Source organism: Eleutherodactylus coqui, chromosome 9, assembly GCF_035609145.1.
Source record: "Eleutherodactylus coqui strain aEleCoq1 chromosome 9, aEleCoq1.hap1, whole genome shotgun sequence".
In the NCBI taxonomy this organism is placed as follows: domain Eukaryota; kingdom Metazoa; phylum Chordata; class Amphibia; order Anura; family Eleutherodactylidae; genus Eleutherodactylus; species Eleutherodactylus coqui.
This window is the reverse complement of record NC_089845.1, coordinates 126112817-126138511: the sequence shown is the minus strand read 5'-3', so window position 1 is coordinate 126138511 and position 25695 is coordinate 126112817. Positions and strand designations below refer to the sequence as shown.

General features: G+C 45.6%; 1 protein-coding gene across 2 annotated transcripts in view; it reads left to right on the top strand.

Moving 5' to 3' along the window:
* FAM91A1 (family with sequence similarity 91 member A1) overlaps window positions 1-25695 on the top strand; it is a 55513-nt gene that overhangs the window by 12895 nt on the left and 16923 nt on the right. Inside the window, exons 4-18 of one of the 2 annotated variants that reach the window (XM_066578473.1) lie at window positions 432-489; window positions 1987-2054; window positions 4050-4163; window positions 5035-5125; window positions 7300-7362; window positions 7951-8057; window positions 12154-12192; window positions 13097-13209; window positions 13432-13550; window positions 14001-14110; window positions 14976-15062; window positions 16093-16216; window positions 16897-17045; window positions 19474-19608; window positions 19782-19895. In XM_066578473.1, the coding sequence (XP_066434570.1) occupies window positions 432-489; window positions 1987-2054; window positions 4050-4163; window positions 5035-5125; window positions 7300-7362; window positions 7951-8057; window positions 12154-12192; window positions 13097-13209; window positions 13432-13550; window positions 14001-14110; window positions 14976-15062; window positions 16093-16216; window positions 16897-17045; window positions 19474-19608; window positions 19782-19895 (1491 nt within the window). Of the gene's footprint in view, window positions 1-431; window positions 490-1986; window positions 2055-4049; window positions 4164-5034; window positions 5126-7299; window positions 7363-7950; window positions 8058-12153; window positions 12193-13096; window positions 13210-13431; window positions 13551-13997; window positions 14111-14975; window positions 15063-16092; window positions 16217-16896; window positions 17046-19473; window positions 19609-19781; window positions 19896-25695 lie in introns of both variants that reach the window. The other variant, XM_066578472.1, reaches the window with a different exon arrangement.

Here is a 25695-nt window from a genome sequence, read left to right as displayed (position 1 = left end):
ACAGATGTAGTTTTCTGATGACTCCGTTCCCTATTAGAGGATTTTGCCGTTCTAACAAATCTAGGATATTCGTTGTGTGAAGTTTTATACAATTTTCCAGTATAGTTTCTGTATCAATTCTTCATTCAGTTTCAAGATGTCCGCTTGCTGTCATCCAGTAGAAACCTTCATGGCTTACTTTCCATGGGGTAGGACAGGAGAATCTGCCCTAGTCGTGTGACGAACATAGGTGCATGGCTCTTTTTGTTGCAGTCTGGTTACCAGAGCGGTGTCGGGAAATAAGACTTACAGGTTCCTATTAAATGACAGCAAGCAGAGATCTTGAAAACTAAATAAGTAGCCGATGGTACTGAAAAAATGTAATCCTTCCTGCGAGTTGTCACTGCGAGTATTCTACAGCGTACAAATCAATTTTTTTTCTTGTTTTATAGGATATAATGAATAGTGAAAAAAGTTATGATTCCCTGCCGAACTTTACTGCCGCGGACTGTGAGTATGGTGGTTCATTCTGATGAAAATACGAAAGACCCCAACACTGTGGAAGGTCAATTCAAATACAGAAAGCAGTGTGATAGTTCAATAATATGCACAATCACATACACTGAGTTTCCCTCCAGAGTGCCAAACGGGCTACAAAAGAATGCACAACCTGTTGGCATGATGCCAGACCGCTCGTCCCATACACCACAGGGTGCTAGGAGGTGCTTTCTTTACAGCACCCATGTTTGATGCTTTGTGGTTGGGGAGGGGACTATCTATTGGACTCAGTTACCTTTGTCAGTAGGGCAGCATTACGCTGATGGCCTAGTTTAAAGGGGTTTTGACACTAGAAAAAAAATGTCTTTGTCTGATGGATCCGATGTAAAAAAAGTAAGTAGAAAGTATGCTCAACTCTCTTCATCCCTCCAGGACACAGCTGAGTGGCTCCAGCGCTGCCGGCCCCCGCTGTATACATCTGGCAGAAGTCACGGGACTACTGCGGCCTCTCATAGGTCGCAGTGTCACCGTTCGAACTCCTGGCGTCAGCGCTGACATCCTGGGCTCCATGATGCCAGTAGTTGGGGACGATGATGCTGCGATCACCTGACTTCCGTCAGACATACACCTCGGGACCTGCTGCCAGGGCCTTGGGAGCTGCTCAGCTAAAGAGGATACAAGTGGCTGAAGAGAAGCGAGTATTATCTATTTATTTTTTTTATTTTACACCAGGGCCAGCTGGCAGAAATTTTTTTTTGTTGTAGTAGCAAAATCACTTTAAAGATCCATATGCATGTCATGACAGCTGATCCATACGACTCCTTCCCACCATGGAGTAGGGTCCTGTTTTTAGCATTTGGTGGGGTCCGAGCAGTGAAATGCCCACTGACCTAATAAGCTAAGCGCTGTCTTGCTTTTGGTCAGCAATCTGGTCCTGAGAGTTAAATATTAATTAAAAAAAACAAAAAAAACAACACAGTCCCTGGTTGTCCTTACTGAGCATGCCCGACCTGTAACTTACAGGACGTATCCAAGGCAACCTGGGAATAAGCACTTCTGAAGTGCCAAGGGACACTATCCAATAACTTTTGTTTAGCATTCGTTTGACAGCAGCTTTATGTAAGCGGACTACCCTTCAACCCTTTGAGGACTAAAGGACACATTTGTCCCCTCGTTTTTAACTGCCCACAAATACGATTGAATCATTTACGATCCTGAAAGAGTTAAAGGGGGTATTTCCATCACAGCACATTATTCCCTATCCACAGGCGGTCTCTGGTCTCATTGAAATGACGGGAGTAGAGGTGCGCATGCGGCTCTGTTACACGCACTTCGAGATGTGCCAGGGTTGGAATCTTGGTTATCTATGGGGGTCCCAGCGGTCGGACTCCCAATGATCACCAGGTTATCCCATGGATGGGAATAACCCGGGAGCACAGACCACAATTGATTTATTGAAAATATACAGAAAATTTGAATCCTGATTATTTTATCTGTTCCTCTTTTAAGGTCTACGACTCCTTGGTATAGGAAGGAACCAGTACATTGATCTGATGAACCAGTGTAGATCATCTAAGGTAAGGAGGAGGTTTCTCTTACATGGACCCTAAGTCTTAACACCGTTGTGTTTCGGCGGCCTTTTTGTATCTGTAATACAGGCGTGTATTGTGGCGTGACCGCTGGTTGCCTGGCCTGGCCCCTGGACATGGTAGCATCATGTCTGATGCTCGGAGTTTGGGTTAGGAGATGCCTTGGTCAAGCTGGGACACGTATCTATTACGGACGTGAAAACATGGCTGGGATACAGTGGTGGGTCGGCAGCCTTAAAGTCTCCTGTCCACGGGCGATATTACACTGCGTTACCCGCGGCGATAATCCGCACGCAGGAAACGCAATTAACGCTTTCCATAAAAAAACCTATGGAAAGCGCAGCCCAATGTACACAAACGGAAAAGCGCAGCGATTTTCTGCTTCCTATCATCAAGATAGGTTCATCGTGGAGAATCGCAGTGACTAGTGCTCCCCTTCGGCGGTAATCCGTGGCGGTATATCGCAACGCCCGTGGACAGATGGCCTAAGTATTTGTTTTCTGTGGCCCTCGGCTGGTGCCGTTGCTTTGTGAAGAAAGTTCAAGATATAAGAACCAGCTTGGTTTATTCCTTTACTGTAGCGGAACGTCTGTGCCGGGATTAGAAACAAGTGAAGAATATTCCTTCACAGCATAGGAAGAAGAGTTAAAGGGGTTGTCCCGAGGCAGCAAGTGGGTCTATACACTTCTGTATGGCCATAATAATGCACTTTGTAATATACATTGTGCATTAATTATGAGCCATACAGAAGTTATAAAAAGTTTTTTACTTACCTGCTCCGTTGCTAGCGTCCTCGTCTCCATGGTGCCGACTAATTTTTGGCCTCCGATGGCCAAATTAGCCGCGCTTGCGCAGTCCGGGTCTTCAGCAGTCTTCTATGGAGCCGCTCGTGCCAGAGAGCGGCTCCGTGTAGCTCCGCCCCGTCACGTGCCGATTCCAGCCAATCAGGAGGCTGGAATCGGCAGTGGACCGCACAGAAGAGCTGCGGTCCACGAAGACAGAGGATCCCGGCGGCCATCTTCACCGGTAAGTATTGAAGTCACCGGAGCGCGGGGATTAAGGTAAGCGCTCCGGTAAACTTTCTTTACTTCCCTGCATCGGGGTTGTCTCGCGCCGAACGGGGGGGGGGTTGAAAAAAAAAAAAACCCGTTTCGGCGCGGGACAACCCCTTTAAGTAGTGTGCGTTTGGGGAGGATCGCAGGCCGATGCCACTCCATACAATGCGGCTGCCTGCTATTTCTCACAGCACACATTTATTCTGCCAACTAAACGCAGACAGAAGGACATAATGCTAGAAGTTTGCCTTTTTTTCTCTTCTTTTTTTGGTCTCGCCGCCTCGCGGGCTTCTTGCTCAGCGCTTCACCTCCTATGTGAAGCGGGGAGCGTTTACACATGACGAGAAGCCAGCGACAGTTTTTAAGCTGACTGAAAAGTTAGTTAACCTGTGAACAAGAAGTGAGCATTTTTGTTTTTTTTGCATTCACACTGAACGATTATCGCTCAAATTCATGTGTTACTGGGCTATTAAAAAGTTGCAAAACTTTGTTATACAGTGGCACACATATTGTCTGTCTCAGTCCCCCCTCTGCCTCCACCCTTATTCCCTCCTTGCCTTTTATAGCTGCTCGTAGTAATCCAACACAACATTGCCACAGTGTGAACTCTCAGGGCTGTTTGTGGTTAATTTGTAACCTGTTTACCCCCCCCAACACCTCTCTGTATTCATTGTTTGGCCTGGAAAGAATGGAAATTCACTTGGCCTGTAATCCAGTGTGGCATTCTTCATTGGTCACATTAAAGTTAAAGTAGTTGTGCCAAGTTATAATGATTCCCTCTATCCATAGGATAGGGGATACCTTGAATTGGTGGGTCTAACAGTCGATGGGTCTTCAGTTGTAAAAAGTCCAGAAACCCCCTTTAAGTCTCAGTGATATTTGTCCTTCTTTCTATATGGTAACGATCTCATCTTGTGTTGCTTCACAGAAATTTTTCAGAAGGAAAACAGCGCGTGACTTGCTGCCGGTGAAACCGGTGGATATAACGATAGAGGCCTGGTGGGTGGTGCAGGCCGGGTATATCACTGAAGATGACATCAAGGTACTTGTACCCGTCTGGATATTCACTGCAGTCAGTGATTGGAGATATTGGGGCAGATTTGCTTGCTATTCAAAATATGCCTGCCAGTTTTCCGGTGCAAATAGCACCAAAAATCTGGCTTGCGTCCTTTATGCCACATTTACTGCGTAGTTTTAGACACACTTTCGACTTGCTCAGCCAATCAATGCAGCACTCGATGAATCAATTCAATGGCTGTTATTGGTTCATCGAATGCTGCATTGATTGACTGAGCAGCGGTTAAAGAACCAATCACAGCCATCGCGTTGTGGAGGCAGGATTTATGAATTGGCCAATCAATGCCACGGCTCTGCCAAGTCAAAAATTCCGCCTCCACAACACGATGGTTGTGATTGGCTGAGCATTGGTCAAAGAACCAGTCAATGCAGTGCTCGATGAACCAATCAAAGCCATCGCTTCCTGGGGGTGGGATTTATGAATCCTGTAACCAGGAAGTCATCTTCTGTGGGTGACTGAGGACTGCAAGAAGCGCATTGGAGCTCCAGAGAACAGCAGGAGGGACCTGGGCCGAGCCTGCTAGATAATGTATTCTTTTTTTTTTGTTTGTTTGTTTAATGCAATGCAGCTAAGGCTTATTCTCGGGGTAGGGCTTATATTTCAAACCTTCCCTGTAAAATCAGAGTAGGGCTTATTTTTGGGGTAGGTCCTATTTTGGGGGAACCAGGGTAGTATAAACCTAGACTAGACAGTCTTCAAAGAACACTATCTTTTCACACAACGCCTGCAGGGTTAATAAAGCATGTTCCTGTTTTGTTATTAATTCATTTTGAGCATTTCCTGTTATGTCTTACAAGTTCTTCTGTAGCTTTTCCATTGTCTTTATTCTCCTTAGATTTGCAGTAATGCTGAAAAGAGAACGATTGATAAAATCATTGACTCGGGGCCTCAGCTGGCCGGCTCTCTGGAGCACAACGTAGTCCATAGTAAGTAACGGGGATGCTGAATCACATGTACCTCCTCTCTTCCGGTTAGTATATAACATCTGACGTCTGATTCTCTATATGGTTACTTGTTACTAAAACTCCTTTAATCTCTTGCCGATCCCTGTTGTATACATGCGGTAGAAGTCAGAAGGGAGTGTATGAAGGTGAACAGAAGCTCTATTCGCTGTGGATGCCGGCTATGTTACTCAGTTAACATTTGTCTGCAGAGGCCAGGATCAGAGAGATCTCTGATCCCAGCAGTTTAACCCCTTAGTGACTACGGTATCCGTTACACAGAGGGAGGGGTGCCCGTCTGTCAAACCGCTCAGCTCCCTCATGACGTGTTTGTGGAGTGCCAAATGGTTATCGTGGGAGCACAAAGCCGAACGATGTTGTCCAGACCTACCACGTACATAGCACTGCCAGAGGCAAGCCTTAAAGGAGTTGTCCATTTCTTAATTATTGATGACCTGTCCTCAGAATTGATCAATAGTTGATTGTTGGGGGTTCACCGCTGTGGCCCCCGGCGATCAGCTGTTTGCTAGCTCGCTGTTGGTGTGGATAGTGCCAGAAACTGACAGCTTTGTATACAATGTAGCAACCTAGGTTGATATTGCAGTCACTGTTCCTATTGAATTCAATGCACTACTAACCCAAGCTGTTGTCACGTACATGGAGCTGTCAGGCTCTGCTTCCATACACAATCACAGTGGGCTAACAAACAGCTCATTGCTGTTTAAACCAAGTGGACGTTATTGTTACCATTTTGGGGTACACATGACTTTTTGATCACTTTTTATTCAGTTTGTACTTGAAGACAGGTTGGACAAAAAGCGCAATTCTGGCATTGCATATGCATTATTTTCTTCTAGATGAGGCCTCCAGCACAATGGGGGAATTCAAAGACAAGGTCAATCGACTTCTGCCATGGGAAGGGGGGTATACCTCAAGCAAAAAGCGGGACAGAAATATAAGATATGGTTGAAATGGCTGAGAGTCTGAGGTCAATGAACCTACCTAGCTGTGGTCCACTGAGTTAATTTTGGGCAATCATGTGGGAACTGACCGGGATGAACATGGGAAATAATTCCCGGTCTTAGAATAAGTAAGAGAAGGATATGTGAGCCGGGCAGAGTTTGCGTAACTTCTTTTAAGTTTACTATAAGACCAATATCCTTCAGTAGTCGTGAATATTCATGAGCTGCAGGTTAGTTACACCCACCCCGCCCTCCAGCCACTGATTGCTATCTGCTTATTACTGTGCATAGTGAGAGAGCTGTCAGCCATTGGCTGGAGGGTGGGGTGGGTGTGGCTAGCTGCAGCTCATGAATATGCAGGACTAGTTCTGTCTGGCTGCTACTAATAAAATACAAGTTTCTACAAAACTATTGCACAGATCCAGGCAGCAGATATATCACTGTAATCAGTGTGACGGGCGCTATCTTATGGTGCTATGTGAAGGCTGCAAATAGATAGTGAGAGACTCCCTTTAAAGAGGTATTCGGGCATTTAACGTTTTGCCATATTGATGAACTGTCCTCAGTTGCTGATCAGCGGGGTTCAGCCACTCGAAATGACCCCTTGCGATGAGCTGATCTCGGCCTCCGCGCTCTCTGCAGCAGGGGTAGACATCCTCATTGGGGTTGGAGCCAGAAGGCTTTGCTCCCCGCCAATCAGCCTGAAGGATTGGTCATCAGTATGACAAGGATTTAAATGCCTGGAATACCCCTTTAGGCTGGGGTCACACAGGACGGAAACTTAGCGGAATGCTCACGGAATGACCGTGCCGAAAAATCGCGGGATAAGCGCAGCTTCAAAACCCGTGGCCTTTAGCTGTGGGTTTTATAGTGGTTTCGCTGTCGAGATTCCGCTGTGGCTTCCTCTCCCAATAGAGAGCAGAGGCCGCTGCCAAAACGAGAAAAGAATTGACATGCTGTGGGCTTCCGCGCCGCATGTAAGTTTTCGTCCCAAATCTCGTCCACTTTGCTGGCTAATCCCGGGATTAGGAGCCACGGGTGGAATTGCCATGCAGACTTTCCGCACAGAACTTCTGCTGCAGTTCTGCCCCGTGTGAACCCAGTCTTAGGGAAATATTATGCAGTTTGATTTTATTCTTTTTTTTTTTTTATTATTATATATTAGACTGTAACCCAGATTTTTTTCTTTTTTTTTAGGCCTTTATTATAAAGGATTTATATATCTGGATGTACCAATCTCAGATGACAGTTGCATAGCAGGTACGTGTCACATAATTCTGGTATTTTTTTTGTTTTCAGAGTCTGCAGAAAACTGACTGCTCGTAGGTCGGCTGCACACGAATGGATTTGCATTGTGGAATCTGCGGTCGGCGTCCGCAGCAAATAACGTTTGTAACGCTCTTTCTGTGTACGGGTGAGCCCGCCACCCTGGATGCAGGGGAGTGGGCATAGCTGCAGAAACTGGCATAGATGTAGACAGTAGCTACATGATTGTTTTTATGCATTCAGCGATCTGCCTCCGTCTCCCCTGTACACACAGCGCCGTTTGTACACCGCTGGCTTAGAAGTGGTATATGATAATGTGGCCAAGTAGTGACACTGGAAAAAAAAAAGGGTTTAGAGCAAAAATCTGTTAATAGTCTATTGCAAAATCACTTAACATGCCATGCAATGCTCCTGGTCTCTAATGGTGGGATGGGGTTTCTCACATCTTTCTTCCCTGGTAATAATGTGGGATGTGTTTATGATGATTATGTTATGAGAACATGTAGATGCGGATAGGACATTATCCAGACATGTTCTGTTACAGGCAGCAAGTTGGAAAAATAACTGTGTAATCTTTTTCAGTGCCTCCCCTTGAAGGTTTTGTGATGAATCGGCTACAAGGAGACTATTTTGAAACGCTGCTGTACAAGATATTTGTTTCTATTGATGAGCACACCAATGTGGCAGAGGTAAGTGAGGAAATTACCCTGAATTATGGAATCGTCCCCCAGAACCCCCTTTTATTTGCTCGGAGTTCGGCCTTCCTATACGCTTTCCTACCAAAAGTAATTGGACAACTGAGCAAGAATCAGAAGTAGTATTTATTTCCATATGTTAATACTTAGTGGGGCTCCTTTTGGCCCTAATGACATCGGATACTCTCCGTGGTATACTTTCTACTAACTTCAGCTGCTATTTCCCTCCATTCATCCTGCAAACATCTGATGAGATGGACACTGTTCATATTTCCTGACCCAACGTTCTAGTTTCCCCGAATGTTCATTATGGTTCAGGTTGGGATTGTGTGCAGGCAGCCAATTGTGGAACATCCATATCCTCAAACCAATGTAAAAAAAAAAAGTGTTGGATTTGTGATCAGGTCTGTTATGCCGTTGGAAGTATTGCTGACCATTTCCAAAGACATTGTCGGTGGGAATCTTAATGATGATTGTTCAGGCTTAATGCATGCCCCAACTGGAAGGCGAATGAGAAATTGTTTGCTTCTCGTTCAACGTTCACTTTATGCATGCATAAAACTGAACGACTAATCGGCGGCGGTATGATCCCTGGCCCGCTGCACCTCGATTCACTAACAATGATTGCTCCTGTGTAAAAGCACAAGAACGATTACACTGCTACACAATTTTTGTAACAGATAAGCAGATAGATGGCTCATAGTAACTTTAGTGCAGCGCAGCGCCCCCCCCTATATTGCCTCCCTCATCTCAATCCATGAACCAGCCCGGGCTCTCCTCTCTGCTAACGAAACCAGACTGAGCGCCCCTTTAATTTGAACTTCTCATTCCCACCTCCAAGACTTCTCCAGAGCAGCCCAATCCTCTGGAACGCACTACCAAAGGCTACCCGAGCAATCCAGGACTCGCAGAACTTCAGGCGTGCTCTAAAAACGCACCTCTTCAGGGAGGCATACCGCATTCCCTAAACAAACTCCTCTGTACTCCGCCTGATAACATGCTCCCTGACCTACCGACTGCAATCCCTGCTAGCCATCATAAACCGCTCCTGCAGTCATACTGTTTCTGCCGTCACACGGCTAAATGTCGGACCATTGTCTATGTGTATATCACCCCTCACTCTCCCCCTCACCATACAGTGCACATCTCCAGCCCCTTTACCCTCTGTATCACCCCATTACTTGTAGTATGTAAGCTCGTTGGAGCAGGACCCGCACCCCTATTGTTTCCATCAACTGATTACTATGTAACCGTGGTTCTGTAATGTTTGTACTTAAAGGGGTTGTCCCGCGCCGAAACGTTTTTTTTTTTTTTTTTTCAACCCCACCCCCCCCGGTCGGCGCGAGACAACCCCGATGCAGGGACCTAAAGAAAGCTTACCGGAGCGCTTACCTGAATCCCCGCGCTCCGGTGACTTCTATACTTACCGGTGAAGATGGCCGCCGGGATCCTCTTCCTCCGTGGACCGCAGCTCTTCTGTGCGGTCCACTGCCGATTCCAAGCCTCCTGATTGGCTGGAATCGGCACGTGACGGGGCGGAGCTACACGGAGCCGGCATTCTGCACGAGCGGCTCCATTGAAGAGAGCAGAAGACCCGGACTGCGCAAGCGCGGCTAATTTGGCCATCGGAGGGCGAAAATTAGTCGGCTCCATGGGAACGAGGACGCTAGCAACGGAGCAGGTAAGTAAAAAACTTTTTATAACTTCTGTATGGCTCATAATTAATGCACAATGTATATTACAAAGTGCATTAATATGGCCATACAGAAGTGTATAGACCCACTTGCTGCCGCGGGACAACCCCTTTAAGTCTTTCTGTATTCCCCCCTGTCTATGTAAGCGCTGCAGAATATGTTGGCGCTATACAAATAAAGTTGATTATTATTATTAGTGCACCAAATTCAAATATGATATCCATTTTTTTCTGCCACTTAAGGTTTTCCAGTTATGGGAGTCAGTTTTTTTTAAATGGAAAAAAAAAATGCCTGGTCACTAAGGGGTTCAATAACTTGAAAATGAGAGGTGCTGCTATTATTTGGTTTTACCAGTGAAATCAGCAGGTTTTAATTTTGCAGAAGTGTATCAATTTGTTACAAAAAATTTTGAAAACTTTGTTCCACAGTGTTATCACTTAGATGACCCATCGGCCATCTGCACCCCCACAGGTCGCCTTGTGTAAAAAGACCCTTATGAATCATGGCTTGGGAAAGTGACGTAACACTGCTAAGTGTCCAAATACTTTTGGTAGGATTGTGTATGTACCTCCCTCTACAATCCAGAGTACAGAGCCGCTAAAATGATGAAACGGCGCCCTCGCTCTGCCAGACCTGATCTGTTCATGTTTTACATGCACGCCCACTAATTTGAATGGCCATATGTAATACAGTTACCCTATAAAGGTCTCTACAGGCAAATAAGCAGTCGCTGGCCACTGGTTTTGCTGGGGGGTCTCAGGAGCAGTACCCTTGGTGATCAGCTGGTTTTAAGTGAAGCATTCCAGTGCTTTTGCATGGTGGTGCTCGCGCAGGAAAAGTGCAATACTGATTTCCCTGAGCACGCCTTGGGCAGCAGTGTAAGCAGAGCTGCCGCTGCTCTTCCCTGCACAGTTAGGTTATGTTCACACACGACTGAAATGCTGCAGATTTTCTATAGCAGAATTGACTATAGAAAATCCGCAGAAATTTACAATATAATCATTGTGGATTAAGTTTCAAAAATATCGCCCACAAGCTGCAGAGAAAATCTGCGGTATCCATTGACCTCTGGTATGGCTTTTATGTCAATTCATGCAGCGGATTTTCAGCACTGCTATCACCTCTTCAGCCGAGGGGGTAAAATCCACACCAAAATTGATGTGGTGTTTTGCATATTTTGACTTATGTCTGCACTAAAATCTGTGTGGACGTTGCCTAAAAGGAATACCGTGTTTCCCTAAAAATAAGACCCTGTCTTATATTAATTTGTGCCCCAAAAGAGGCACTAGGTCTCATTTTCGGGGGGAATGTCTTATTTTACTTACCTAGCAGGCTCAGGCCATGTCCCTCCCGCTGTGCTTAGGAGCTTCGCGGCGCTTCTTACAGATGTCGGCTGCCGACAGAAGATCACTTCCTGGTTACAGGATTCATAAATCCCACCTCCTGGAAGCGATAGCTCTGATTGGTTGTTGAGCACTGCTAAGCCAATCAATACAGTGCTCTCTAAATCAACGCAGCCGCTGCATTGATTGGCTGAGCTGCGGGTAAAGAACTACTCACTGCCGTCGGGTTGTGGAGTCGGCATTTATGAATTGGCCAATCAATGCCGGGGCTCAGCCAATTCGTAAAGGCCGCTTTCACAACGTGAGGGCTATGGTTGGTTCTTCGACCTCTGCTCAGCCAATCAATGCAGCAGTCGAAGAAACGATCACGGCCATCACATTGTGGAGGCAGCCATTATGATTTGGCTGAGCCGCGGCATTGTTTGGCCAAATCTTAAATCCCGCCTCCACAATGTGATGGCTCTGATTTGGTTCTTCGACCGCCGCAAAGCCAATCAGTGCAGCTGTCGCGTTGGTTCAGCGAGCGCTGCATTGATTGGCTAAGCAGCGCTCGACAACCAAGCAGATCCATCGCATTCTGGAGGTGGAATTTATGAATCCCATAACCAGGCAGTGATCTTCTGTCAGCGACCGAGGACTGCAAAAAGCACGGTGAAGCTCTGAAGAGCAACGGGAGCGATGTCGACCGAGCCTGATAGGTAATGTGGTTTTTTTTCCCCCCCCCCCTTTTATTCATTTATGTAACGCAGCTAGGGCTTACTTTCAGGGTAGGGCTTATATTTCAAGCCTCCCCCCCAAAAAAATCCTGAAAAATCAGGATAAGGCTTATTTTTAGGGGAAACACAGTAGGATTTGTATCAGTGCAGGTACAAAATATCTGGGGGTCCAGTCTGTTTAACTCACAAAGTATTGTCTAGACTGGATACAATTGTAGCAAACTCTCACCTGCGAGAAATATTGAACCTAACTAACAGCATGAAGTGTAGTGTTCATTGATTATTGGATTCTCATCCAGTCTTGCATTCTTCTCATCCTTCACTTTTCTTTTTCCAGCTTGCAAATGTCTTGGAGATCGACTTGTCTTTAGTAAAGGTATGGGAACCAACATCTTGAAGTGAAAGAGGCTTTCTAGTGCTACAAAACTGCAAAGTGGCGGTGGTCTAACTCCTAATGGCAGTGTCTGGTACTGCAGCTCTATTCTAGTCAAATGAATGGGATTTAGCTGTTATGTCAGAAATGACCACTGGTACGGCATTGTGCCTTCTAAATAATGAAGGATGGACATTAACTACTCACTAAAGCATTGCGGCCCCTTTAGTCAGCTCTCAACAGGCGTCGAAGAGTTGGATCCCACTAATATTCTATTCTGTCCTCCCAGAAAAAAACCCTTTATGACCCAAAATTATATATACTGTATATGTTGTATTAGTCTGCACAGTTAAAACAGCAGTATGTGCTCCAGAGCGGCTCTTCGTACTGTATCTGGAGTTGTTTCAGCCACTGTCAGACCTTTTATTGAGATGCAGCGCAGTTTTCTAGTCACACAGTCACTCTTTGTATGAAAGTTCTTAAAGACTTGTATTTCCTACCACCTTTTACAAAAGTTTGTATGTTACTTCACCAATTACACCCCTGTGCCCACCTGGATTAGTGCACAGAAGAACACCCACATGGTAGCCCACTAAGGGCCCTCATACACATTAGCATTTAGTAGTCCAAACCTTCCAATAACGGCTGAACCAGAGTCTGACAACTTGCTAATGTTTAATGGGACTTTCTTCCAACAGTTGGTGAATGTATATGGGGGTCATTGTACTCTGGGTGGTTGAAGGGCAAACTCTTCCTCTTACGGTTTCCATTCATTTCTGTGACGTGTGCAGCCACATAGAGGATGGAAATAAAATATCTAAAATCATCAAATTCCTTTAAACACCTATAATTTAATAATCTTCTTGTAGCAGATGTGAAATTCATAATTTTTGTCTTTCCTCTCCAGAACGCGGTGTCCATGTATTGCCGCTTGGGGTTTGCCATTAAAAAGGGACAAGTGATCAATCCGGATCAGCTGCACCTGTCCTGGAGGAACGTCCCATCTGTAAACCGACTAAAGTAATTCTTCGCAGACTTATCTTTATGCGTAAATTGGAAGCTGAACATCATGACTTTTTTTGGCTTGGTGTTCACATAACTTCTGTCCTGTAAGACCACTTATACGCTAGGTGGGAGAGGGGATGACGTAGTATTAGGGGGATGTCCAGGACTACAAAAAAGGGTCTCCATTGTGTTCAGCCACTTTGAGTTGTACTAATATGTGGTCTCTGTGATGCGCAGGAGCACTTTGGATCCACAGAAGATGCTGCTTTCCTGGGAGAGCACCGAAAGTAAGAGTCCTGTACAAGATCTGGCGTCTTCGGCTACCGACACAGACACAAACAGCCAGGACGATGCAGGTAATACCGCCACAACAGTTCACAGTTTCAGTTGAAGGGTTGAATTCTGCTGCGGATCTGCGTCAAAATCCGCAACATTTTGAGGCCAATTTTCTGCAGAAAATCCGCACTTATTCCAACCGTGTGAATGAACCTTTTAATGGGTTTTATGTAAAGCCTAATTATTGTATAATAAAGAGTTCTGATGGGAAGCATTTACATCTCTAGGCTGAATGCCTGACCATATATATAATATATATTACATATCTGAATAATTATTAGAGGGCAAGAATGTTTCCATTCATTAGGAGCATGCAGAGATCTTGGACATCGAAGGAACTGTAGCACAAACTGTACTTAAATTGTTGCCCACTGAAAAGTTAAGCAACTTTCAAGATCTACTTTAAGTAAAACCAGAAAGCTGCTCTAACCCCTATGTGTTTTTTTTTCCTTGCCCCTCTTTGATAGCAGAGACATCCAGTGTGAGCAGCCTGAACCTCACAAGTGGCCACACCAAGCGCATCGCCTTCTTGTTTGATTCCACGCTCACGGCCTTCCTGATGATGGGTAACTTATCGCCGGTAAGGCTCTCATCACATTGTGACAAAACTGTCGTCATCCTTTTGACTTCAGCTTAACAAAACATGCATGAAAAAAATGATCCGTTATAGAGTTTTCATCTTTTGTGCATCGGAGTCAAAAAGACGTCGGCTGGAAAAAGAACCAGATGTAGTGGGTTGCCAATAGGGTTTTAATGGCATCAATTTCTTACCTTCTGCCATCCCATTGATGTAACAAAATGATAAATGGGAAAACTTTTTTTTTTTTGGCCAAAGGCCTCATGTCAACGGCAGGTCGGATTCCGCGGACGGGAGCCTGCAGCGGAACCCCACCCTGCCTGTGGCAAGAGGGCATTACCTACCCACCCGTCCGGATCCTCTGCAGGGCTGTGCGGGTCTTCCATTTTTTCCACTGTGGATGTAGGGGAGGCTCCATTGATTTCAGTGGCAGCTTTATGCCATAGCGCTCAAAACACCATGTTAATCACGGTAAAAAATAACCCTTTTAATCCTATAACTATCTTGCTTGGTCCAGCATACTTGGCGATATTTAGTCTGTAGGGACTTCTAGTTGATGAAAGTCCTAGCAGAGGAGGCATCTTCTGTCTCCAGAGGTCATGCACACCTTCTCTGAACATACATTCCTTTAGACGGTCAAAATTGGAAGTGATGTCGGCTTTATAGTAAAACTGCAGCTGCTGCTCATGGAGCGGTGCCGGTGCCATCTATTGGACGTTTAGGAATTAGGGCATAATATTACGGATGAGTCTGTCTGCAGGAAGCTGTCAATTCACCAATGTTGGATTTAGGGTAGCTAAAGTTTATCATGTCTTGTGACCATGGCGGCGTCTCAACCGGCCTCTTACTTTTCTTTTGTGTATTACAGAACCTGAAGAGCCACGCAGTAACCATGTTTGAAGTGGGCAAGTTGTCAGATGAGACTCTGGACAGTTTCCTTGTGGAATTAGAAAAGGTGTGTCACTCAATGCTAGCTAATTCTGGAGACTGTGTTCTTTATTGCTCTGCTAATCAATAGAAAATGTTTTTAAGGGAACTTGTCACGTCTTATGAACACCATAAACAAAGTTTATGGGCTCATAGTTGGGTGCCGTGATGTCTGGGGTTGTACTTTTTATACTTGCCCTACTCCCCTTTCCTTCACTTCCTGCTGCGAAACCACCGTTCAGTGCATTGAGCAGACTACTCTCTGCATAGTGTTGTCAAAACTGTTTACTGTCCACCTGGTGTCTTTCTAGTTCGACAGGAAACGAACAGGGAGCCAGCGTACACCCCAGACTCTGGGGCACCAGTCCTATGAGTATATAAACTTAATTTATGGTGTGCACTAGACAGAACAGGCTCCCTTTAAAGGGCCACTCCAGTGGGTTTTTTGGTTTTTTTTCATCATGTAGCTATGCTCCCAGTATATGTAAGTGAGCTAGTGTTACCTCTGTTAGTTACTCCTTTCTGTATGAAACTCCTGACCTCTTTATCCTCTGATATCATGGGATCTCAATTCTGACCAGGTCAGATTTACTTGGGGTTATGTCTTCTGAAACTAGTCAAATTCAGTCTGTGTGATGCTGTTAAATGGACTCTACCACAAAACTACCTAGAGAAGGACACAACCACGCTTATCAGTTACTGATAATGATGACACAGGTATAATGGAGGAGACTACAGCTCATCCTTCTGAATATATATATATATATATATATATATAATATATATATATATATATATATATATATATATATATATATATATAATATAGTCTGTAGATTATTTAGGTGAATATAGAAGTTAATGATAATTAAACTTGCCCCCCAGCAGGCAGAAGTAGTATAGCCTCTAGCTAATGTTGTAGTGATACGTCATGGCATTGATGGGAAATTGGCTGGTAAGTATCAGACGGGGCTGCACTGCATGGAAGTGGCTGCAATATACAGAGGAAACCTCCATTGCAGAAGGTGGATTGAAGATCATGCCATTGTCTCTTGCAGGTACAAAGCACAGGAGAAGGGGAGGCTCAGAGGTACTTTGATCATGCACTAACTTTACGAAATACCATCCTCTTCCTGCGCCACAACAAGGAACTTACTGCACTTCCTGAACAATCAAATGCAGGTATGAAATGTGTCCAGCTTGTCATCTGTGTCCTGGTAGCCCCCTCTTCCTTCCATAGACAGTGTCACAGTACAATGCATAGCACGGATTATAATCGATCATTGATGGTCCCATGGGTCTGCCAGCCTGTGATCAGCTTATTGTAGGTGGACTTGTTTGACAAAAGGGGAACGTCCAAAGTTGACAACCTCTTTCACCTCTTAACAACCAGGTTGTTTTGATCCTAAATGACCTGACGCCTTTTAGAGGCTTGCGTTCAATACTTGGCTCCCTATGGTGGTGGTCTACTTTTGACAGCTGTAGCTGAGATTTTTGGCTTTTAAATCAGACCAGTAGTGTGTCTGTAGCCTCAATAGATCCGGAGCCACAGCTGTTTGAAGTCAGATTGGGAATACTGAATTTACAGCTATCATGTCAGTCTGTGTGCAGAGTGGGAGCAGCCGGGGATGAGCAGGCAGCAGAGAACAATCTGATTCTCCTGTCTGTCCCAGGGGAGGGGTGACATGGACTTTTGTTCATTATCACCCCACCCCTTGTGGTATTGTGAGCATCAAAACCGCACCCATACATTCTACAGTGGTAAGGGTTTAAAGCCTGAGAACAAGGCTGGTGATCTTAAAGAGGCTAAAGTGTAATTAAATGCATACGACCTTCAGCAAATCACTGTTTTGTAAGTGCAGGTTTACCACTGGATCTGCTGCGATGTGAAAGTCTCCTCGGTCTGGACCCAGCCACATGCAGTCGAGTTTTAAACAAAAACTACTCGCTTCTGGTGTCTATGGCGCCCCTCACCAATGAAATCCGGCCCATCAGCAGCTGCACACCCCAGGTAGGTTCTCTGCATCTATGCAGTCGCTGAATGTAATTCTTTGCTTTAATAGGATTCATCACAAGTAGTTTGTGGAATTTCTAGCCTTTAATGCACACGTAGCAGCTCAGGTTAACAAGATGTTTAACTTGACACCTAGGACTGTCTTTTAATATAAATATATATTTTTTTTCAATAGACTTTTTGATTTCTTTACTTTAACCTCCCTACCGATTACCCCAAGCTCTGTTCGTTTAACAGGAAAAGGACATTACAGTTTTGGATAAACGGAGCTCATGCTACTTCTGAGAGCTATAGCTGACATCCTTGGTTTTAAAATCGGACCAAAAGCGCGTCTCTAGCCTCGATTAGATCTGGAGCCTAATAATTTTGTTTCTTTTTAAGTGGCTGCAAAATTCTGAGCTTTTGTTGTAGTGATTGGACCATTCATTTTCTGATGAAGCCATGAATACCCTGTATAAGACATAAAGAAAATAACTTTGTAGGTGCCTGCAACCACCACTAGAGGGAGCTTTGCTGGCTTACTTCTATTTGCAGTAAACTTCTATACTCCTTCTAGTCTCTTATCTTATCTGGGGCTGAGATGGAACCAGGAGGCTCTGTAGGAAGAAGACAAACCGATGGAGGCAGTGTGATGCTCTGGGCAATGTTCTGCTGGGTATTTGGGTTCTGGCATCCGTGTGGACATGACACATTCCACTGACCTTGTGGATTCTGTGCTTCTATGGGTTAATTTTGTTTGGTTATATCAGTCTATGCAGGGATTTGTATCTCTGCGTCAGAGAAACGGCACTCCAATTGCTATAGAGATTTAGTACAGAAATTAGTGTACGGATTGCAAAAGATGGAGATTCACTTTCACTTTAATGCTCAAGTAAAGCGGCGTATTGCTAGCTAATGTTACATGTGTGAAGCCTCAGTAATTACTTGAGAATCAGCAGCCTAAGCCTGTCCATGGGCTTTGCGGTATCCCGCGGCGGATCTCTGGCACGGGATACCGCCGCCCGGGAGCAGAAGCCAGCAGATGGATCTCCGCTGTCGGCCTATCTGACAGATAGGCTGACTGCGGAGAATGGCGGCAAATCATAGCATGCTGCGAATTGTCGCCTACGAGCGGAGAATCGCAATGATTCTCCGCTTATGGACAGGGGGGAAGCGCTCTCCATAGCAATGCTATGGAGAGCTTTCACTACGTTCCACACGGCTGGTTTATCGCCCTGGGGAACGCAATTTAACCCCCCCCCCCCCCCCCCCCTGTGGACAGGCAGCCTTAATCATGGAAATACGAGTCACAGTAAATTTACAAGGAATGTTTCAGCAGAAAACGATCTATTATATAAATAATGGTTTTGTTAAAAATACTATATTTATTATTTCTATTTTAAAGTCCTGCTGTTCTCACACTGACCACTAGGCCTTCCTCATTATCCTCCCAAGGTATATCAGAAGAATAGCACTTTGGGCGGAAACTTCAAAAATATACGTGTGCTTTTATTGCCTAGCTTAAAAGTCCATGAAGCAAAGCATTTCAGGGAAATATCCCCCCCCCCCTCTTACGTCACACAGATAATGAAATAACAGGATACATGTCTATTTAATATAAATAAGAGCGCTCCTGTAATCTTGCAGTTTGCGCCCAAAGTGCTGTTTTTCTGATGTATCTGGAGTCTGGATGCCCGGACGAAGTTGGCACCTATGGCTCAATGGAAAAACCGTTTGGCAGCAACTTCCTATACCTCGATGTACTCTGCAGTGTTCTGCCTGCTACTTAGCCCAACACATTTGGGGAGCCTCCATAATTTCACTCTTTATCCTCTAAATTGGAACATATTCATCCTATATGGTGATTTTTCTTTTCCTCTCCTTTTGCCACTCTCTTGTTGAATTCAGACCTCTTCTGCCATTATCCTCACAGGCCAGATTGATAATGAAAGGTGACCTCTATAATACAAAGTCCAACATTCGCGATAGGTGATGGTCACAGCTCACCTCCTCCTCCCTGCGCAGGTCACAGAGCATGTCCACAGCTCTCTCAGAGAAGTCAGTTGGTCAGCTGCTGTGTTTTATTGTCTATGGCCTATGAGGCTGCTGTAACGCAAATCTTTAAATGCTGTTAACTGCAGCTCAGACAAGATGGCCACCCACATAGTCATGTACAGGCAATAGAATAAACATATACAATCAGGAAATAAATAGATTGGGAAGTGGAAAATGTTTCAGTATCCAGTTTCAATAAAAAAATATATATATAGTTGATGCGTTCCCTTTAAGCCCCGCCCCAACCCCATCTGGCCACACCTCCAATGCAAACCGGACTCCCTTCTCGCTGTATTCTGGACTTTTGTTTTCTTGGGCTTGGGGAGGCAGAACCTTTATGGAAAAGGCCTATGAGTCCAGTTTGGTCACAGAAAATATATATTTTTTGCAGCACATCGGACCAGCCATCCCTGAAGTCAGCTCCATATGGTTTAAGCTCTACATATACCATGTCTGTGGCTATGGGCCGCCATCGCTCTTGCTGTCTAAGGGAACCAGACTTCGCAAGTTACCCGATGTTTTCCTGGTAAGAGTCATGAACGTGAAGCTCCAGAATAGTTGAAAGGTTTTTGCTTTCCCCCCTAATTGTCCTGGAGAGTGACCCCCCCCCCCCCCAACTCCCACTAATGGCATCCCCTGTGTTGCTTTATCCTCTCTAATTCCTCTTATGTGATCAATCTGATCAGATCTGTTTTCTAGGCCTATGACCGGTTATTGATCACCTCTTGGGGACATGATCCCGGCGTGGTCCCTACATCTAATGTGCTGGTGATGCTGAATGATGCGCTGACTCATTCTTCTGTTCTCATTCAGGTATGTTTGCTGTGGGGTTTTGTGTTCTTCACTGATCAACTTTTTCCTTCTTCTAAAATTTGACTCTTTATAGGGGTCAGAATGCAGTTCCCCCTTAAAGGGATTGTCCAGATATATATATTCCACTCATTGACAGTAGCAACCGCCCCGTAGAAGAAGTTGTCGTTAAAATAAAACTTTCTCTGTGTGATTGTAACGCTGATATAAGTGATTACAATATCAGAGCAAAAGGAGAATTTATTGTGGAAAAATGCTGAACACTTGAATGGAGGCTCTAGTACCCTGGTGTACCGCAACCAGCTTAGCTACAAGATGTGATACGGACAGGCATGGAGGCTCTGGTACCCTGTTGTATCACCTCTAGCTTGGATACAAGATGTGATAGGGGCGGGCATGGAGGCTCTAGTACCCTGTTGTACCACCTCTAGCTTGGATACAAAATATGATACAAGGAGCATGGAGGCTCTAGTACCCTGTTGTACCACCTCTAGCTTGGATACAAGATGTCATATGGGCGGGCATTGAGGCTCTAGTACCCTGTTGTACTGCCTACAGCTTGGTTACAATATGTGATACAGGCAGGCATGGAGGCTCTAGTACCCTGTTGAGCCGCCTCTAGCTTGGTCACAAGATGTGACAAGGGGACCCTGTTGTACCACCTCTAGCTTGGATACAAGATGTGATACGGGCGGGTATAGAGAGATACAGATTCTATATGGTATCCTGCGGCATATCGCTGTAAATTTGCTGCAACGGAGCCTCTATATCGTGCAAATTCATAGGCTGTAGAAGTTGGCATCTCAGATGCTCCCATACATGTTCTATTGGCAATATATCTGGCGACCCGGCAGCCATGGAACTGTGACAGTGTTGTGGGGGCTTCCTGTGACCCCCTTGTGTCTGCGGCCGAGCATTATCCTGCTGCCTCTTGAAAGCCGCCATGAGAGGAACACATATGGCTGCAGGACGTCCTGAACATATCGCTGGGCTGTCATTGTCCCTCGTACCACTACTAGGGTGACCGACTGTCGCATGCAATGCCCCCCCCCCTCCCCCCGCCCCCCAGACCATCACACCAGCAAGGGGCAGTGTGCCGCTCCACCGCAAAGGCATAATTGAAGCACTCACCCCGAGGTCTCCAGACGTGAACACTGCAGTCGTCGCTGCCTGGATCCTTCGCCGAAGACAACTCCGTTCCACTCAATATCAGTTCAGTTTTGTCATTCATGACACCACTGCAAATAGAGGGTGTCAAAGGCAGGACATGTAATGGGCGACATGAGGCCAAATATCCTTCAGCCGAGTGCCTGGAAATAGTTTTGACAAACTAATGATGGGCCCACCTGTCTCTGGATGGTGGACAACAAAATAGTTGAAGCTGCTCATGCTTGTCGGATGCTTCTCTCTACCGGTGGTCTGTCGAGGGTCTCCTGAGCCCGGTCGCTTGTGTGCCCTCATGCATCCTCTGGTCCCAACACTTCTTAACAGTCTGGTCAGCACGGCCCAGGTGTTGGGCAATTTGTCAATACAACACCAGCTTCTCCCATCCCAATAATGCGCTCCCTCTCAGACTCTGGTAACGGGGTGACATCTCTTCTCTGCACCGTAGAGGCGTCTAGCGGTCAACAAGCTCCACACAAGCAGAAGAGGAGGTCACTACACACAAGGAGCCTCTGAGAGCCTTTTATAGGCAAAGGGGAAAAACCGTTTTAGGGCCTCGAATAACCAGACCGTTCATCTAATCATTTGTATTTCTGCCTGAGATGAAACTGAAGGACAAGTTTAGCATCAAAACAACTTCTTCTAGGGTTGGGATTGTTTTTTTTACAAAGCGTGTAGATGTAATGGTTACTTGATGATCATCTAGTTCTCACTGGTGGTTTAGTGATCCGTGCATTATAATCCTTCTGCCCTTTCTGTAATACAGTAGAAATCCTCTCTCCACCGCTGACTTCTTGGGTAGCCGATGATACTTGTGTTTTATACACTGCAGCTGATGAAAGGGGGAGTTAGACCAGGAGGCGGTGTGTCGGGGGAGTTAGACCAGGAGGCGGTGTGTCGGGGGAGTTAGACCAGGAGGCGGTGTGTCGGGGGAGTTAGACCAGGAGGCGGTGTGTCGGGGGAGTTAGACCAGGAGGCGGTGTGTCGGGGGAGTTAGACCAGGAGGCGGTGTGTCGGGGGAGTTAGACCAGGAGGCGGTGTGTCGGGGGAGTTAGACCAGGAGGCGGTGTGTCGGGGGAGTTAGACCAGGAGGCGGTGTGTCGGGGGAGTTAGACCAGGAGGCGGTGTGTCGGGGGAGTTAGACCAGGAGGCGGTGTGTCGGGGGAGTTAGACCAGGAGGCGGTGTGTCGGGGGAGTTAGACCAGGAGGCGGTGTGTCGGGGGAGTTAGACCAGGAGGCGGTGTGTCGGGGGAGTTAGACCAGGAGGCGGTGTGTCGGGGGAGTTAGACCAGGAGGCGGTGTGTCGGGGGAGTTAGACCAGGAGGCGGTGTGTCGGGGGAGTTAGACCAGGAGGCGGTGTGTCGGGGGAGTTAGACCAGGAGGCGGTGTGTCGGGCGAGTTAGACCAGGAGGCGGTGTGTCGGGCGAGTTAGACCAGGAGGCGGTGTGTCGGGCGAGTTAGACCAGGAGGCGGTGTGTCGGGCGAGTTAGACCAGGAGGCGGTGTGTCGGGCGAGTTAGACCAGGAGGCGGTGTGTCGGGCGAGTTAGACCAGGAGGCGGTGTGTCGGGCGAGTTAGACCAGGAGGCGGTGTGTCGGGCGAGTTAGACCAGGAGGCGGTGTGTCCTAGACTCCCTGTAGATACACTGTAGTCCAAGATCACAGCTCTGCCCCCAAGAAGCTAAACTAAAAAACAGTCTGTGAAAAATCAGTAGTATGTAATCCTCCTCTATAGGTCTTGACTGAAGAGTCCTTGTTGAGGTTATGACTGCATATTGCCTTTTAAGTAAGTGCCTAGTTGCTTGTTGTCACCGTTTGGGCAATCAGAGGCTTACCGCGTACTGTCTTTGGCTTTTTATTTTTCAAGGCTTGATATGAACTGAATTACAAGCGCCAATTGAGATTGGTGCTTGTTTGACTGATATTCGTACATGCCAATTCAGAATGTACAGGGGACGAATGAACATGCATGGAATTGTTCATCCCGCATAGTTTCCTAGTTGTTGGTAGCCCGTCGTCTCGTTACGCGGGATGATGTGCTGCCGACAGCCATGATTTCTTTGGCAATATAAACTATCAGGTCAGTTGATGAATGAGTGTCTGCTTGTTCATGGGCTGGTCAGGGGCGTCTCACAGGGCCCAACAATTAGGCAAATGAATGTTTGTGCCTGTCCATTCACACAGGTAAGAGGGCCCTTACTGTGGCTGGAGCGTACATTTCAGATAGGATCTTTGGCTGTAATTTAACGGATTGCAGCAGTACATAAATATACATCATGCAGTCACAAAAGTTGTATGGAGTGGGCTAAGGAGCTGAGCTTGCTTATATCCAGTGGGTGTCAGCTGTTGTCAACCGCTAACGGCACTGGCACTGGCCGCAATCTTAGTTGGCTCAAACCACGGTTATCAGCTAATTGGATTCCACAGTCCGTGCTCACTGCAGCATACAAGCAGTATGTTGGGAGGAAGCTTTCCTGTATTGCTTCATTTGGCCCCACCACAACACAAATATTGGGTTACAATGGGCTGGCATGACAGTCCGGGGTCTATTAACCCCTTGAGTGGCGGGTTTCCTATGACTCTGTCGTGCCCACCAGGGCAGGTTTTTTAAATGGTCTAATCATTGAATTTCAACTAATTTTGCAGTTGTGTTCCAAGAGCCATAACTTTTTCATTTTTCCATTGACCAGGCCATATGAGGGCTTGTTTTTTGTGGGACAAGCTGTACTTTTTGATGGAATCACTTTTGGGTATATATAATGTATTGCATAACTTTTGTAAAACCATTTGTAGGGAGATTGGGGGGGAAAAAAAAGAAATTCTGCCATTTTGTTTTTTGAATTTCATTTTTACGGCGTTCAGTGTGCAGAATAAATGTGATAACATTATTCTCTGAGTCACACGATTCTGGCGTTACCAAATTTATACAGTTTTTGTATGTTTCGGGGAGGAAAAAGAAATGGGGGGGAAAAAAGAAAAAAAGGGGCCATGTCATTAAGGGGTTAAATAATGTACCAACTTCCTTCTCTGGGTCATTAAGACGCACGGATACCACATGTGTGATTTTTATTTTACATTTTTTACAAAGTAAAGGGAGACAAGTGTTTTTATTTTTTTTTAATAATTTTTTTACTTTTGTTTTTTTTAAACTTTTTTTAAATTTTTTTTTGTCCCTTTAGGGGACTTCCACAGGGACCCATCAGGACCCCCTGATCACTTTCCGGGGGTCTGATGGTGACAGCCCTTTACATGCTGCAGTTACAGCCCTTTACATGCTGCAGTCATATAGACTGCAGCATGTAAAGGGTTAACACAGCAGAGATCAGAGGTTTTCTCTGATCTCTGCTGTAAGAGCTGGTTCCTGGCTGTCCTCTGACAGCTAAGCATCAGCTCTCCCTGCCACAGAGACCGTCTGCTTGCTTCTGACAAGCCGATGGTCTCTATGGCAACCTATAAACAAAGCAGGACATTAGAAGCAGGAGATTGCCGGCATATCGGCAATATCTTCCTGCTTCTCATTGTCCTGCTTTGTTCTCTGTGGGTCTATGCAGGCAGAGCACACTGTCACAGCTTGTGGCATTGTGCTCTGCAGCTCCCATAGTGATACATAGCCTGGAAATCTTCCGGGCTATATCACTATCGGCAGTGGAGCTCGTCCCGGGAAATTTCCAGGCGTGCCACTCAAGGGGTTAAAGGCTGCTGTGCAAGGAAGCTTATTAATAGGCAACATTGCAAAGTACAACGTTTTACACTATATTGTACAAGTAGTTAAAAGTTGAAGCTTTCTTTGGGCAGTAAAAAAAAAAAGTTAATGTTTAAAAATATGGAAAAAAAGAAAAAATATTTAGATACGTCACAAAAGGGGAAATATGAACCAATGTGGCTCACTTTTTGAAGTGCAGGGCAACTCGCCGAACTATTATGGCGTCATTTATAGGTTGCTGGTCTGCATGGCGCACTACATGTATCAGAGTGGTCTGCCACTTTGTATCTTCTCTGTGTGGGAGTATACACCAAGCAGCCACCCCCTCTATATTAAGAGGCGCAGTGTGAGTGGCTGTCTCATCGGTGTCCCCCACAGGTGTAATTAGCTCCCTCATTTGGTAGTCAGCTACCTGCATGGTGAGAGGAGGATTCATCTATCTGCCCTCCTTAGTCAGTAAGTATATGGCCATTTTCTGTGATTGTTAAAAAGTATTTAGGGTTAAAAAAAACCTCCTTTCAGTCAACCCATGTAAAATGTCTGAAATGTTAACGTATCACAATGCATTTACATGCTTTTTTTGGGCGTCCCGCCTCCTTTAAATAATTGAATAAAAAGTCATCAGAAAGTTTTAGGTACCCCAAAATGATACCAATAAAAACTTCAGCTCAACCCACAAAAAGACGCCCCCACAAAGCTCCACCCATGTAAAGTCATGGGTGTCAGAAAATGGCAACAGTAGCAGTTTTTCTTAAATAATTTATTTTATTTTTTTTAAGCCATACAACCTACTAATAATGATACAGTTTGGTATTGCTGTAATCGTACTGCCCAACAGAATAAAGTGTCATTCTGACTGCTCTGTGAACGCCATAAAAAGAAAACTCTCCAAAATATGGCACAATTGTGGTTTGTTTTGTCGTTGTACCCCACCTAAA